Genomic DNA, 13,658 nt, shown 5'->3' on the forward strand with positions numbered 1-13,658 from the left:
ATGAAGGGTAACGTGATGGCCTTTGCTTCACTGTGTTTGCTCCTTTGCTGGATGCTGCCTGTAGACTCCATGACGGTGAGTGGAGCATGTGAAAATCGGTGGAGTGGACATTCCCAAAATTACACATATGTTAACAGTAAAGGATGTTTACACAATTATTTTGAACTTTACTCACAGGATTAGAGGGCAAAAACACCACATCAAAAAAAGTTTTAAAAGAAAAAAGTCTTTAATTTAGAGATCAAGTGCAGAAGTGTAAATACAATCTTGCTTGAGATACTAGGATAGTGGGATGCCTGTGAAAGTAACAATCTTCAGTTTATTCACTCGATTAATTCTGTAAATCCGATCAAACAGGTTATCATTAACAGCATTTGTTTCATGGGTACACCTGTTGTTCTCCTGTTGATTATATATTCTCATAAAATTTAAAGTAAAATTGTGAAAGTGCTTTAGCTGCAGCATAACCTTATGGATATCATAATTGACTAAGTTTTGAGTGTTTGGGCCTTTTCCATAAAATGTATGATGGTGAGTGTCTGCATGACAACTCCAATGTCATATTTGCTCTCAGTCCTTAATCATTTACATACTGACATCTGCTATACAAATCTTGAATAGCAATAACTACTGTCACCATACTTACAGACGAACCAAGGCAAGATTCACTGGGCAAGTCAACCAAATAATACGGTTTGGCTCATTTACATCCAGCTCTTACAGAACTGACTTGAAAGACTTTGGTAACAAGAGCTGCTTTGAAATTAAAACCTGCTCAGGCGCTTTGTTGGAAAGTTATTCAGTATTTCCAGATGAGAAAGAGGTGCTCATCCCTCCCTATGAGATGTTCAATATAACTACAATTAAAGGTCGGGGTAAAACTGAAGTTCTGAACGATTGTGAAGTTGTCTTTGTCTTGGAGAGTGTAGGGGTTAAGAGCAATCTGAACTGCAAAGTTGTGCATATATGAGAGTCCAGTTGCTTTTCTTTGAATAATGGGAAAACACATTATTCTATCTTTAAACCTTCTAACTGTTTTATCACAACTAAACTATCTAGATTATATATACAGCGAAGCTTATTATCTTCAATACCTAACATTATGCTTAAGGTTTCTTTGATCATTGTGGGCCTTACTGTATGCTTTACTTCTCCTGCAACACATTATCTAACTAATTTGAACATTTTTAAGAGATGTTTTTGAGACCTGGGTTGTTGGAATTGTTGGAGGTGTTGCAAAAATGTCTGCTTTTGTATGAATATTACTCAAATAAACTGCTTAATGCAATAATGTTGCTTGTTCGGACTAATTTCCATGTGTAATTTTTTTATTCAACTTCCTACACTAAAGTTCAAAAACAAAAACAGCTGTTTTTAAAAGGCTTCTGTTCCAGTCACAGAAAACAATAATTGTTCTAATTGTTCTAAATGTTGGAAGGCACCTTTGACAGAGCTGGGCTGAGTAACAGAAAGTAATGTAACTATTTTTTGCTGTTGAGTAAATAAAATGTGATTTAAAGTAGGTTGTCAAACACTGGCTGCTGATAGGCAACTGGAATGAATGGTGGGATAAATATAATGTGTCAATGAAATAAATGTGAATGTCAAAAAAGAAGAGTATAAGAAAGACTAATTTTCACATAGCAAAGTTAGGTCTCCTGTCGAGGAAATGTAGACAATAGTGCAACCATTACATTTTGAAGTTTCAAAATATTCACTGTGGTGGATTACAGATTTCTATTTTCTGCTCTTTATCTTTTATAGTGTCATCGAATGGGTTGCAAAACCACCATTATGGTCTGTCAACAATGACCTGGATGCTATGCCTAGATGTTCGTTTAAACCAAATACATCATCGCCAGCTAGAGCGTCCCAATGAGAATTGTTGAAGATACTGCTGATGATTGACTGTGATTTATGAGAGTAGTCGTGTGACAATACTTATAAGAAGAAAATATAGGGAAACTTTTTCAAATGTCTAGAACAAAGCAAGACAAAAAATAAACGAAACAAAGAAAGAACGAGGTTCTCTGACCAAAGTATGCATTTCCTGCATGCAATACTCCACCTTTATGGTTGCTGCATGCACCTCTGTATATTTTAGTTTCCACTTACCACAAGAGCACTCAACCCTCTTTAATCAACTTGATTGCACACATCTACTGTACAGGTTTTGCATGGCAGCGAATTACTCATGGACAAATTAAGAACACAACTTCATTAATTTGACAACAAATGCGCAGCATTCAGCAAACACGCTGCAAATACACACAACACAACCATATACATAAACGCGCTGCAAATACAGAAACGATGCAAAAAGAAAAGCACACAAACCCCGAAAAAAGAAGCGATGCAAAAAGAAAAGCAGACAAACCCTGAAAACAAATGCAACAAAACAACGCTGCATCCAGATTACACAACGGAAGTTCTCCAGGCCTCTAGGGGGAGCACTAAGTGGAACAGCTGGATTTTCGACCCCACAAGGAGAGAGCGCTCTGCCTTTTTATTAGAATCGAGTATGGCTGCAGCCTGGAGACCTCTTGTCTCATGCCTCCCGTCCATAGACTGTATATTAAATTAATATTATTAGTATTAATATAATATAATGTAATATATTAATAATATACAGTCTATGCTCCCGTCTCATGCCCTCCCGGCTGGTGCAGTCCCCGAGCTTGGACTTTTCCAAATTATAGCTTGCGTCTGGTCCGCTATGTCTTCGTACTTTGGTGTTTGGGATGTTTGAACTAAACCGTACGGCAATCATGCTAATGAATACAATAATTTTTCAGCAGATGTCTTACAGATGTCTTATAGATGTCTTATGTCTTATAGCAAAGCGGTTTTGTGTTTATATTTATTCAGTTTGATAAATCCCACGGTCTCTACAAAGCTATAGCTCAAATTTGCTGGCTTACTAAACAGGGAGGGACTAGAAATCCTGTCTGTTGTTTTGTTTTTTTGTATTTCAAGAGCGAATTGCTCCACAATATGAATACAGATTGATCACTTATTTGTTGGTAACCATTGTTGTATAATCACAATATTACACTTGAGGAGGCCCACACTTCAGTGATGTGCCTTTCGGACCTCGAAATTAAACCCTCTCATGTAATGATGCAGTTTTAAATGTTTTATTACCACGAGTTTACAGACATGTCTCTGCTGATTGAGTATCACCTGTGACCTGAGCCGAGACACACCCACCAAACGAGAGAAAACATATCTCAAACATAGACGGCATATTTACAGTCTATGATCTCAAAGCAGTTGCACATTGAACGGGTCCCAGCTCTCTCTCTCTCTCTCTCTCTCTCTCTCTCTCTCTCTCTCTCTCTCTCTCTCTCTTTCCATGGGGTCGAAAATCAAGCTGTTCCACTTAGCACTCCCTCTATAGGCCTGGAGAACTTCCATTGTGTAATCTAGATGCAGCATTTTTTGCTGCATTTATTTTCAGGGTTTGTGTGCTTTTCTTTTTGCATCGTTTCTATATTTGCAGCGCGTTTATGTATTTGGTTGAGTTGTGTGTATTTGCAGCGTGTTTGCTGAATGGTGCACATGTATTGTCAAATTAATGAAGTTGTGTTCTTAATTTGCTTGTGTTTTGTCTATTTGCATGTGTTTTCTTAAGTTGCAGGGCGTTTGCCCCTGTCGGCCACCGTAGGTCTCTGTGTGGGTTCTTTTATCATCCAGCCTACAATTCTGCCTTATAGCCTGATCTCTCTGCCTATGAATGACCGGGTGCTGTGGCTCATGATCAGGGCTGGACTGGGACAAAAAAATTGGCCCTGGCATTTTTTGGCCCAGGCGGTCCACACCCACCGTGATTGGTCAGACACATTCCCAGTAGACAGTCCTCTTAAAATATGCGTGCATTCTATGATATGAGTCGCCTAGTGTTCAGCGTTGATGTGATCGTTTTGGATCCTTCAAGAGGGTTCTCAAGACTTATCTGTTGCTCTTACACTTAAATAATTCATTCATTCTTAGAGTTATGATTTGTATATTTATGGTATATTTATTATTTTTTTATTATTGATATTTGATATTGTATTGCTATTATTGTTATTATTACTAGTATGCTTAATATTGGTTAGCAACTTTAAAAACAGTTTACTGTTAATTTTAACTATTGTAAGATTCATATTTTGTATGCCCGATGGCCAGTCCAGCCCTGCTCATGATATCATCCCCTGTCTTCTGGACTGACAGAATGGAAGTGTCTGAGTTCCACTTGGTCCATGTCTTTCTGTCAGTCATGGTCGGACCGCAAGAAAGCAGTCCAAATTGGAAAGTGTTTAGTTGAATATTGACACTAGTATTATTTAAACAAGTCTTGTCTTTACAGAAAGCACAGCAACGATGCTTAAGACAATCAAGACATTGCACTTCTGTAATACTGCACCATTAAGGGGGAGATTTGGGCCCCCTCCGAAAAGCTTTTAGTAGCTTATTTGGGGTTCCCCATTTCACGTGCCTTGTATATGATTATTGTACTTTATGAAATTGTGTTAAATGATACATTGATGATGTGTGAAAAAATAAACGTAAAAAAAAAAGATCTGTGGAGCTGCACATCACCTTAACCTCACTTTTCTCACAATATGTGCCTAGTTTAGTGGGTTAGAATTGTGACTCATAAAATGAATGTCTTTGTCAAGTATAAATGTATGTTCATAACTTTATATAATCTAATTTCTTTTCTCAAATTTGAACTTCATTGTGCAGTTGTAGATCAGCAATGGTTTGTCTGTTTTGTTTGTTGCAAAAGTAGAATCCGTTCTTATCTGGATGTCCTGTTTAAAGTTGCTATTAACAATATTTTTATGTTAGTAAAGGATCAGATGACCAAAAGGTTTCGCTCATGAACCCAAAAATAATTATCACCTGACTATACAATATAGTGCACTGTGGAGCTTTTGACTCGTTTTGGATTCACATACTGTGGTTCACTCTCACCACTCTCATCTGCATCAATTCCAGGCAGCTGTTCTCAGTGAAAATCCCTAAAAACAGGCTGCATACTAACTGTCCACCATCAAATGACAGATACAGTTAGCATTTAGCTGCAAAAGAGTAAGAAACGTTGTGGAGTGGAAGTGAATATTGTACTTACATTCATTAGTTGGTCATAAACACAGCTCCAAATTAATGATAATGTTGCTCCAAATCTAATGGGTGCATCATTAACAAATTCAGCATTTCAAATGTATAAGGTGTTATTATGTCAATGTTGTGCTTACAGCTTGTTGTGGCCCCAAAAGCAGTTCATACAGGTTTAAAAGAATCTTTAAAGAATGACAAAACATTTCACCATAGAAAATCTACAGAGAATTTGAATAGATGAAAATAGAAATGTCTTTCCAAAAACACAAATGATTACTCCACAAAAGTTATTCTATATGGCATTCCTTTATTGGATTACTTCTTCAATGTGTTTTGGGAGTGATTATAGTGATCAGTGATCATAGTGAATCATGAATCCAGTAATGCAGAGAATATATGCAGGCTATTATGGAATTCAATGGCACTATCCACACAAAACCCATGTGATGCATATCAGCTCAGGCTTATATAGTGTGAGATATGGAGGCGGTATCTTTTAACATGTGCACAACACAATGCACATTGTTAAAAATTGTTCTTATGAATCCTCTATATAATTGCCATCAGTGTCACATTACAAGGAGGGTTCAGGTAGAAAGATAAGTGTATGTTAAGTGTTTATAGTTTTACAAGGGCCCTTTATGTTCTGAAATTGCATCCCAGCTATTTCTGGAAATTAGCAGGTCTTAGGTGAGAGTTAATCTTCATTGATTTTAACAGTTATTTAATGACAACACATGCTTGAGAAAATGTTTTATTTTCTGATATGGTAAATTCACTCCTTTTTTTGTTTGCGTTTTTCATGTAGCCTATTATACAGTATGAGCTCCACAAAGAGTTTGGTGAGTTTAAAAAAAAATGTCTACAGATTTATAAGTAAGCATGGCTGCAACAGACAAGTGTGTACAATAACATAACATATTGATTACATTTTACAATTGCTTAGATACCACACAGCACTGTCTTTTAAAGCTGACATCAGAGTCTAAAATTGGGTTTTGAGAGGAGTTTTGATGCTACACTGCAGCATGCAAAATGCTGCAACATGTTGGTGAATTTTTGGATATTGATTTAGGTTTTTACATTCACTTCTTTTATTAAAATGCATGTTTTAGACCATCATTCTGGGAGAAAAGCAACATTCTGAATTGATTCAACCTTTCAACTAAATAAAGAAAAAAATATGCATTATGAGCATTAAAAATGGCAGCATGATGTTGTCAGTAGGTAAAAATGAGGAATAAAGAGGATGTATTCTGTATTGTAGCTTCTTCAGTACAGTATTATTCTGTGTTCTTCACTGCATGTGATATTTTTCTCTTGTTAATATCATTTTTATTTAATGATAGGAATAAATGCCATGTAATGGCCACTGATTGGTCATATAGCAAAAGGCACTGAACCATAAAGTGATACGCTTAGCAAGGGATGAGAACTGACGCAGTAACCTTTCTTGAAAACCAGCTAAAGTATCATCCATTGCATCAAGGTACGTGATAAAAGCAACACATTACTGTAGAGAGCATTCACACTACCAGCTACATTATACTAAGGCACAGTATTAAGCTATAGTACAAAGGAGAGTTAGTTTCTATAAAGCATGCTTGGTTTCAACTACAGTTTAATCTTTTCTGTAAAATTGTTAAAAAATATACAGAACAATAGCAGTTGTTCATACTACGGCCCATTAAACATGTCTGCATTTCTGTAACTAACTGCAGCTAAGTATTGTCATTATCTTTTGATTATTTTAAGGAAATAGTTTCTTTAAATGAATCATCCTTTTTTTTTCATTGATTTTTCATGGATCCAACAAATGTTATTAATGCTAGGCCCACAAGACATACTGTATACAGTAGCCAATGAATTTATGTTGATTTTTTTTTTTATCACCCCTAATTCAAGTCATTGAATGAAATTTCAGTTTCATAATCAGCAGAATTATGTTTATGTTTCTTTCACTTTTTCATCATAAGTGCCACTGCCCTTGTAAGCTCCCACATAGCCGCTGCTGTCTGGGATTTCTTCGCGCCCAACCTTTCCTTTTCCTTTGCCTGACTCGTCAAACCGCTCCTTGTGCGCTCCAGTGTACTTGGTGGTATCAGTCAATCGGTCCACTGCTGCTGCCTTTGCCACTTTCTAAAAACAATATAAGATTAAACATGTTACCCCTTTGTTCATTCAGGTACATTCAAATACACAAAAACACATGGACATGCACTATTTGTCCATCTGCTTGATTTACTTTCTCCTCAACTCTCAACTATTAAATTTTTCCAGCACAAATTATCCCAGTAAAATAACTTTTTTTTTTTACTGTAAACGAATGTCAGTTTAAAGCCACAGTGTATTGCATTTAAAATGTCTTTGGCTTTGCCCAGTAGTATAATCAAGAATGACACTGGCAGACAATAATGCACAATATTATTTTGGCCATAGCACAAAGACCGGAGTTTGCCAATAAAACATAAAATATGTGAACAAATTGTTATGAATCACTCAAAGAGAGATGGAAATCTTTCTAGGTTCTTACCCCAACCTTAACCAACCTCAAACACCCATAACCTTAACAAAAACTAAAAGGTCCAATATGTAATATATTTACTGCAATAAATCCAAAATTGACCCCAATGCGTCATCAGATATTAAGGACATATGCTAAGTTGAAAAACTATCTTTTCTGACAACAATTCTAATGCCAGTATTTTGTCCTTTTGAAATTTCCGATCTGTGACGGAATTTCTGTTTGTGTTTTGGCCTGTGTGTTGTTATCAACTGCCCAGTTTGACAGCCAGGCCGGGTTGCCAGATATAGCTGTAAAAACGTAAACCCAGCAGCCTACAGATGTAACATTAGTACAGCCATTAAAGCAGCAAACAAACGAACGGGATCAACGGAGATAAATTCTACCCAACCTAAGAAAAACGGCATGTTTCTAACAGTTGCGTGACCAGAGACGTAACAAACCCTGGGTAAATATTGGAGATGTATTTGAAAGATGAAGACAGCTTAGAGCCCAAAAAGACGCAGAGTTGGCTAATTTCCTCCTGAACAGGTAAGCATTAGCTTCAGGCTAATTTATCCCAGCTACAAGGGACGGGAATTTTATGTAATTTCAACATTTGTGTACTCACATTGAATTATATATATATATAGCGCCGAAGTACCGGTGTTGGTTACCCGCAAAAACAAATTAAGACACAGCCGACTGGTCCTGGCTAACGCCACCATGCTAACCCTGCTAACTGCTAACGTTACCGGAGGACCAGGCTAGTGGGCCACGGCTGTTAACAACGTGTAGCCGGTTCAGGGGACGTAGTGTGTTTAGCGATCGTTGCCGTAATTCTAAGCCAATAAAGTGTGTTCAGTCGGGTGGAGAGGACGGCAAGGTAGTGTTATTTTTCAGCGGTTCCTACCGTAATTCTACGCTGAAAAAGTGTGTCTGTAAAGTTGGGTACAGATCTCCGCGTGAGCACGGGCTTCATTGACTGTCAATATAGCCAGCATCTAACGTTAGCTACTCCGCTGTGCTGTGAAGTAATGTCTGGCTATGCGAGGCAAGCGTCTAGCAACATTGTTGTGGATGCTCCTTCAGCGTGCTTTGGAGGAGGGTCTGGCAAAGCGAGACTATGGATGCTGCGGTCTCAGCCCGGCAACCTCCGTGAACTTTGAGTCTCGGGAGTAGGGGGCGGAGGAGACGACTCTCTCCAGTATTTTGAATTTGTACTGCAGTAACTATTTTAAACACTAGCTGTCAGTATTACATATTGCACCTTTAAGTATTTTCTGGAGGTCAATCATGGCACTAAGTTGAGTGGAGAAAGTAAAGTAAGCTGTTGCATTGTTGGATGATGGTGCCCAAGGGTGGTTAAAGGTATGTTGAGTTTAGAACTGATGAAATACTCACAGTGACTCCGACATTGGTAGGCTCCTTACCAACAATGAGACCATAGAGCTGCTGAAGCGATTCCTCTTTGTTTTTGCCTTTAAAACGTTTGGGAGCCAACTCTGTCAGGGCCTGGTTGAACTGCTCAAATGTGATGACACGAGCTGACTTTGCCCTGAGGAAACACACAGTGTTGCCAAATGTTTTCTGGATCCAAATAATAATAATAACCAAAAATTGATTACTGACTCCATGGTATTGCACAGTTCATATTGACATCTGCTTTTCTTGGCTGTTAGTTAAACTATGACTGGGTTGTTTCATTGTGAATGTTTTAGCTGTGAAAAGTTGAGCCTGAATGGAATCTTACTTTACTTTGCTGAAAACTATGTCAACATCTGTAGTGGTGACGTTCTTGCCATCGATGATGTTGCAGTCCTTGCAAAGCTTAGCAAAGTTCTTGCCGTTCATCTCCTTCCCTTTGGCCTTAGTGTCTCCATGGACTGCAAACTTCTGGAAGGAGGTCTCTACCTCTGCTATAGACACTGAGCCCTCAGCCATACTGACAGATACACATACAGTATACATACATTATCAAACATAACATACCAGCTTAGTCACACAAGGTTGCATTGTCCTAACCCTTTCAAAAAGTGACGCAAAAACCTCCTTACTTTCTTTGATGTTCATTTACTTTCTATTCTTGTGAGGGATTTTTTGGGATATTGAAGAACACACATTCATAATGACTCTATTAGCTGATTGGTGGTCAGCCTGCCAAGAAATGGCTGCCATCATGGTCAGTCTAAGACTCTAAGTGAACGTTTACTCTCTCTCTTACACACTTTCACATCCATCATTATGTCCGAGCTGCTCTCCAATTTAATTCAATCAGCTCAATTTCCAAATGACTTCTCTGCAGTTCAATGTTCAGTGAATGAACAAACATGCTCCTTCTTTTGCTTCTCCTCTTCTCCTCTTCTACTCAAACACACACACATACACACACACACACACACACAAGCAAACACACACCAACACATACTTGTCCATAACCTGTTACTGCTGTTTTCTGGAAAACTGTAAGGATATACATTCACAAAAGTTGGGTTATAAACAGTGAGATTATTGTAATTAACAAGTGATTTATAAGTAGAAATGAAAAAAAGAAAACAACAATTATTCCATAATTGTTGTTTTTACATAGAGAAAGTGCATCTAAATGCACTTTTCATGAATGCTCAAAGTAGCAGCTTGTATTAAATTTTACATTCCTTTGGCAGAAACTTTATTGGTGGGCAGGTGGATAAAAATTCAACATCTGAGAACCGTTTCAGGCATTACACCATAAAAACAAATTGCATAAAATCATGTTCGTAAATGTCACTGGAGATCCAATGTTGCAATTCGGCATGCATAGATGTACTTTTGGGAATGACATAAAATCTTATTAGAAAATCTAATATTAAAATATACTGTTAGAGCTAAAAATGTCAACATAAATATTCTATTATATATTCACTACTGTGGCATGAAATAAGACATCCAGTTATGGCAGCTGTTAAATATCTGGTCCTACAGTAAGACTTGTTTGCTGCTGCTGTTCACATTGCCCCTTTCTTGTATTATATGCGGTGATGCTGAAAAAGAGAGAGTAATGTGTACCTGCTGCCGTAAATGGAAAGATGCTGTGTAATATTCAGGAAAATCCTGATTCGCGTACAGCTGCTTGACCTCTTCGTTTTCGTCTTCCTCCTCCTTTTTCTTCTTCTTCTTTCTCCTCTGCCTCTCCTCCTTCCTGCCACTCCCAGACTTTCTCACAATGACGACAGATATGGAGAGATGCAGAGAGGCAGGAGGAGAGAGGGAAGGGGGAGGGAGGAGGGAGAGAGTACCGACCAGCACATTCAATGACATCATGGGCACTTAGCCTCTCTTGTGTCTATTCACTCTCATAAGCTCCTCACCTCTCTGCACAGACTTGCCTCTGAGGAAAGATTTATCATGGTGTGTTTATTTCAATTCATTAGTCTATTCATTTGTGTTCTGATATTTCTTCTGTAATCCATGTTTTGATGCAGGTGCTGCATGTACATCAATAAAGATTAGTATTATCTCCATTCTCCCCTCTATAACAATAAACTCAACTCAGAGCTATCTGCTGTGCCCGCTCTCCATTGCTCTCCCACCCTCTTGTTGTCTTTTGTCTCTCTTTCTGTCATTGTCACAAGAGCCCTCTTGTCTGGGCAAAGATAAGAGAGCGGCCCTTCAAAAAGGACAAAGAGTACTGACAGCTTAAAGTTGACACATTACAGGAAAGATTATCCCATCTCACAGTTTCATATCAATCAGCTGAATATCAGGCCAGGAAGACTGAGCAGGCCTCTTTACACACTGATGTATGAGATTGGGATCATTTTTGTGGATAATCATGTACATGCCACACCTGCACTATAGTGCTCAACCAATACTCTAACTGCTGGGATTTAGTACAATACCTACTATCATACTATGGTCATCTGTTACAATAAACGTTATTCTGGCATTATTTCCATATACATACAATTTCACTTAGATTCAACCCTACCCAATATATATTATACACTATAATATATACTATTCACACTACGTGGTCGAAAGTAAGTAACACTGGGTGTTTTTTGTTTTTGTTTTTTTTACCTTTATTTATTCAGGGAAGGTTCACTGAGAGGAAGCCTCTCTTGCAGGAACGCCCCGATCACATTCACACAGTTACACATTCATACTGGGGCATTGAGCCAGTGTAAATAAAGCGCAGACTCTAAATTAATATTCATGACACCAATTAATAACTATCTCCAAAGCCATTTATATTTGAATTGCCACTGATTGCCAGGCACATTTGTGAAAGCAATGTCCCAATCAGGCATTTTTGCCCACATACTGTAACATGCTATATAATAGGCATGAGTTACATATGTATAGGTTTACATAATTTAAGAGTTTGAAGTAGATAAAAGTCAGGTGAGTTTCCCTTCATTAGTCTTAAAATTATAGATTTGTTATTCCTGTGTTTATCAATTAGTATTATTATTGATAAACATTGTGCAGTAAAAGCATGAAACAAATACCATAAACTGAGATGTTGTTGTGTAGTGTTAGTCTGTGTATTAGACAATCAATAAATTGTAATATTTCAGTACACATTTTCGAATAATAGATTATTCCTTTAAATGAAGCTAAAACTGTATATTATTGTTCTTTGGTACTGCACTGGTTTTACCTTTGTTGAGATATTTCTATTATTGTAGACATGATTATAGAATATTAGCAGTTAAGGTTATATTTGTCCACGTTGCAAAAGAAGCTGTGTGCAGTCAATTGATGAAGTGGTTCAATGGAATGTCACTGACGCATAGAAGGTTAAGCTTGCTAGAGGTCACCCCCCTGTGAGGTTAAGATAAAAGTTTGAGGGAGAGGATGTTACAGTTAAAGTTTACCATGATGATTGTGTGTTTATGTGTGAGAGGTTTTATGGCAGGAAATAGTCAAGTAGGGATGTGTGTTTAGGCGTCTGGTAAAAAAGGTCACGATGAGGAGGAGACAGGGGTTTCTGTCAACCCCCATTCAGAGAATGAACAGACTTCTGCCATCCTGGGGTGCATGAAGCATCCCACACATGCTGAGGACACAGAGGAAGGACTACACCCAGAGAGAATAAAAAGGAGTGGAACTTTGTAACATTGAGCATAACTGGGAGGCACGAGGAGGTGTCAGTTGTGTAGCCCGCATGTAGGCCTGCATGCATTTGTAAATACTTAAAATACTGTTCAGTAAAAGTACATGACTTTATTCTATTGTCTCAGTGATTCTTTAAGGTTTCTGGTCTTTTGGGTCATCAACGAATACGCTGGGGATTAGAATTTAGAGAGATTATTGGAGTCAGATTTTCTGGCCTTTGGGCCTTCCACTTTTTACAAAAAATCCCTTACGCCTTGCATTCATTTTCAGGTTTTCATTGTGCTCCTGTGGGTACCCATATACTGACACTGATGCTCTGTGTTTTGATCACAGGATAAACAGGAGAAGTTGTTTTGGCATCATGCACCATCATGAAACTCCCTGCTCAGTCAGTGATAGGAAGCTGAAGGGTGTGAAGGAAAGCGTCACCCCTTACCTTTGAAAAGACTAACTTGCAGGCTACAGCCAATTCCTCACCCATGATCCCCCAAATGCTGGTTTTAGGGGAAAATTGAAGTAAAACAACAGCAGACAGTAAAGCTAATCCCTGAACAAATCACTGAGTCATGTGTGTTATGCTATTGACAAACACTGTGCTGACATTAGGTGTTATGATGACCCTTGTTTTTTTAAATATAGAAAAATATTAATTGTCAAGGGAATACATTTTTAAACATCAATACAAATGATGGAACATATTGACCATGTCCTGGGTAGCCTCTTTTGACAACTTGACCTCACTGTGTGAGTTTACCTGAAAGTCCTGCTTGTCAAGCAGATTCCATCATGGTTCTAGGCCTCAGTGTTTTCACTCAAATGCTGGGAAAAAGGGTTCTATGGGAAGACGTCAGCATGTGTTTACAGTATAAACAAAGACTTCCCTTTAAATATCACCAGAGAACAGCATTGTCTCTGGTTTGAAAAGGAGTTGTAGGATCACAGA

General features: G+C 38.0%; 2 protein-coding genes across 2 annotated transcripts; one reads left to right on the top strand and one right to left on the bottom strand.

Moving 5' to 3' along the window:
- On the top strand, nt 1-970 carry LOC120557066 (NAD(P)(+)--arginine ADP-ribosyltransferase 2-like). The gene is made up of 2 exons (XM_039797123.1): nt 1-75; nt 575-970. The coding sequence occupies exons 1-2, from the start codon at nt 1-3 to the stop codon at nt 968-970; spliced, it is 471 nt and encodes a 156-aa protein (XP_039653057.1).
- A 4,426-nt stretch (nt 971-5,396) lies between these two features.
- On the bottom strand, nt 5,397-10,823 carry tppp2 (tubulin polymerization-promoting protein family member 2). Its single transcript, XM_039817026.1, has 4 exons — nt 10,661-10,823; nt 9,366-9,557; nt 9,017-9,170; nt 5,397-7,248 (listed from the first exon to the last, which is right to left on the bottom strand). Exons 2-4 carry the CDS (start codon nt 9,554-9,556, stop codon nt 7,057-7,059), a joined length of 537 nt encoding a protein of 178 aa, XP_039672960.1. The 5' UTR covers nt 9,557; nt 10,661-10,823; the 3' UTR covers nt 5,397-7,056.
- Between the last annotated feature and the right edge of the window lie 2,835 nt (nt 10,824-13,658).

The sequence above is a fragment of the Perca fluviatilis genome, chromosome 1 (genome assembly GCF_010015445.1).
Source record: "Perca fluviatilis chromosome 1, GENO_Pfluv_1.0, whole genome shotgun sequence".
Taxonomy (NCBI): Eukaryota; Metazoa; Chordata; class Actinopteri; order Perciformes; family Percidae; genus Perca; species Perca fluviatilis.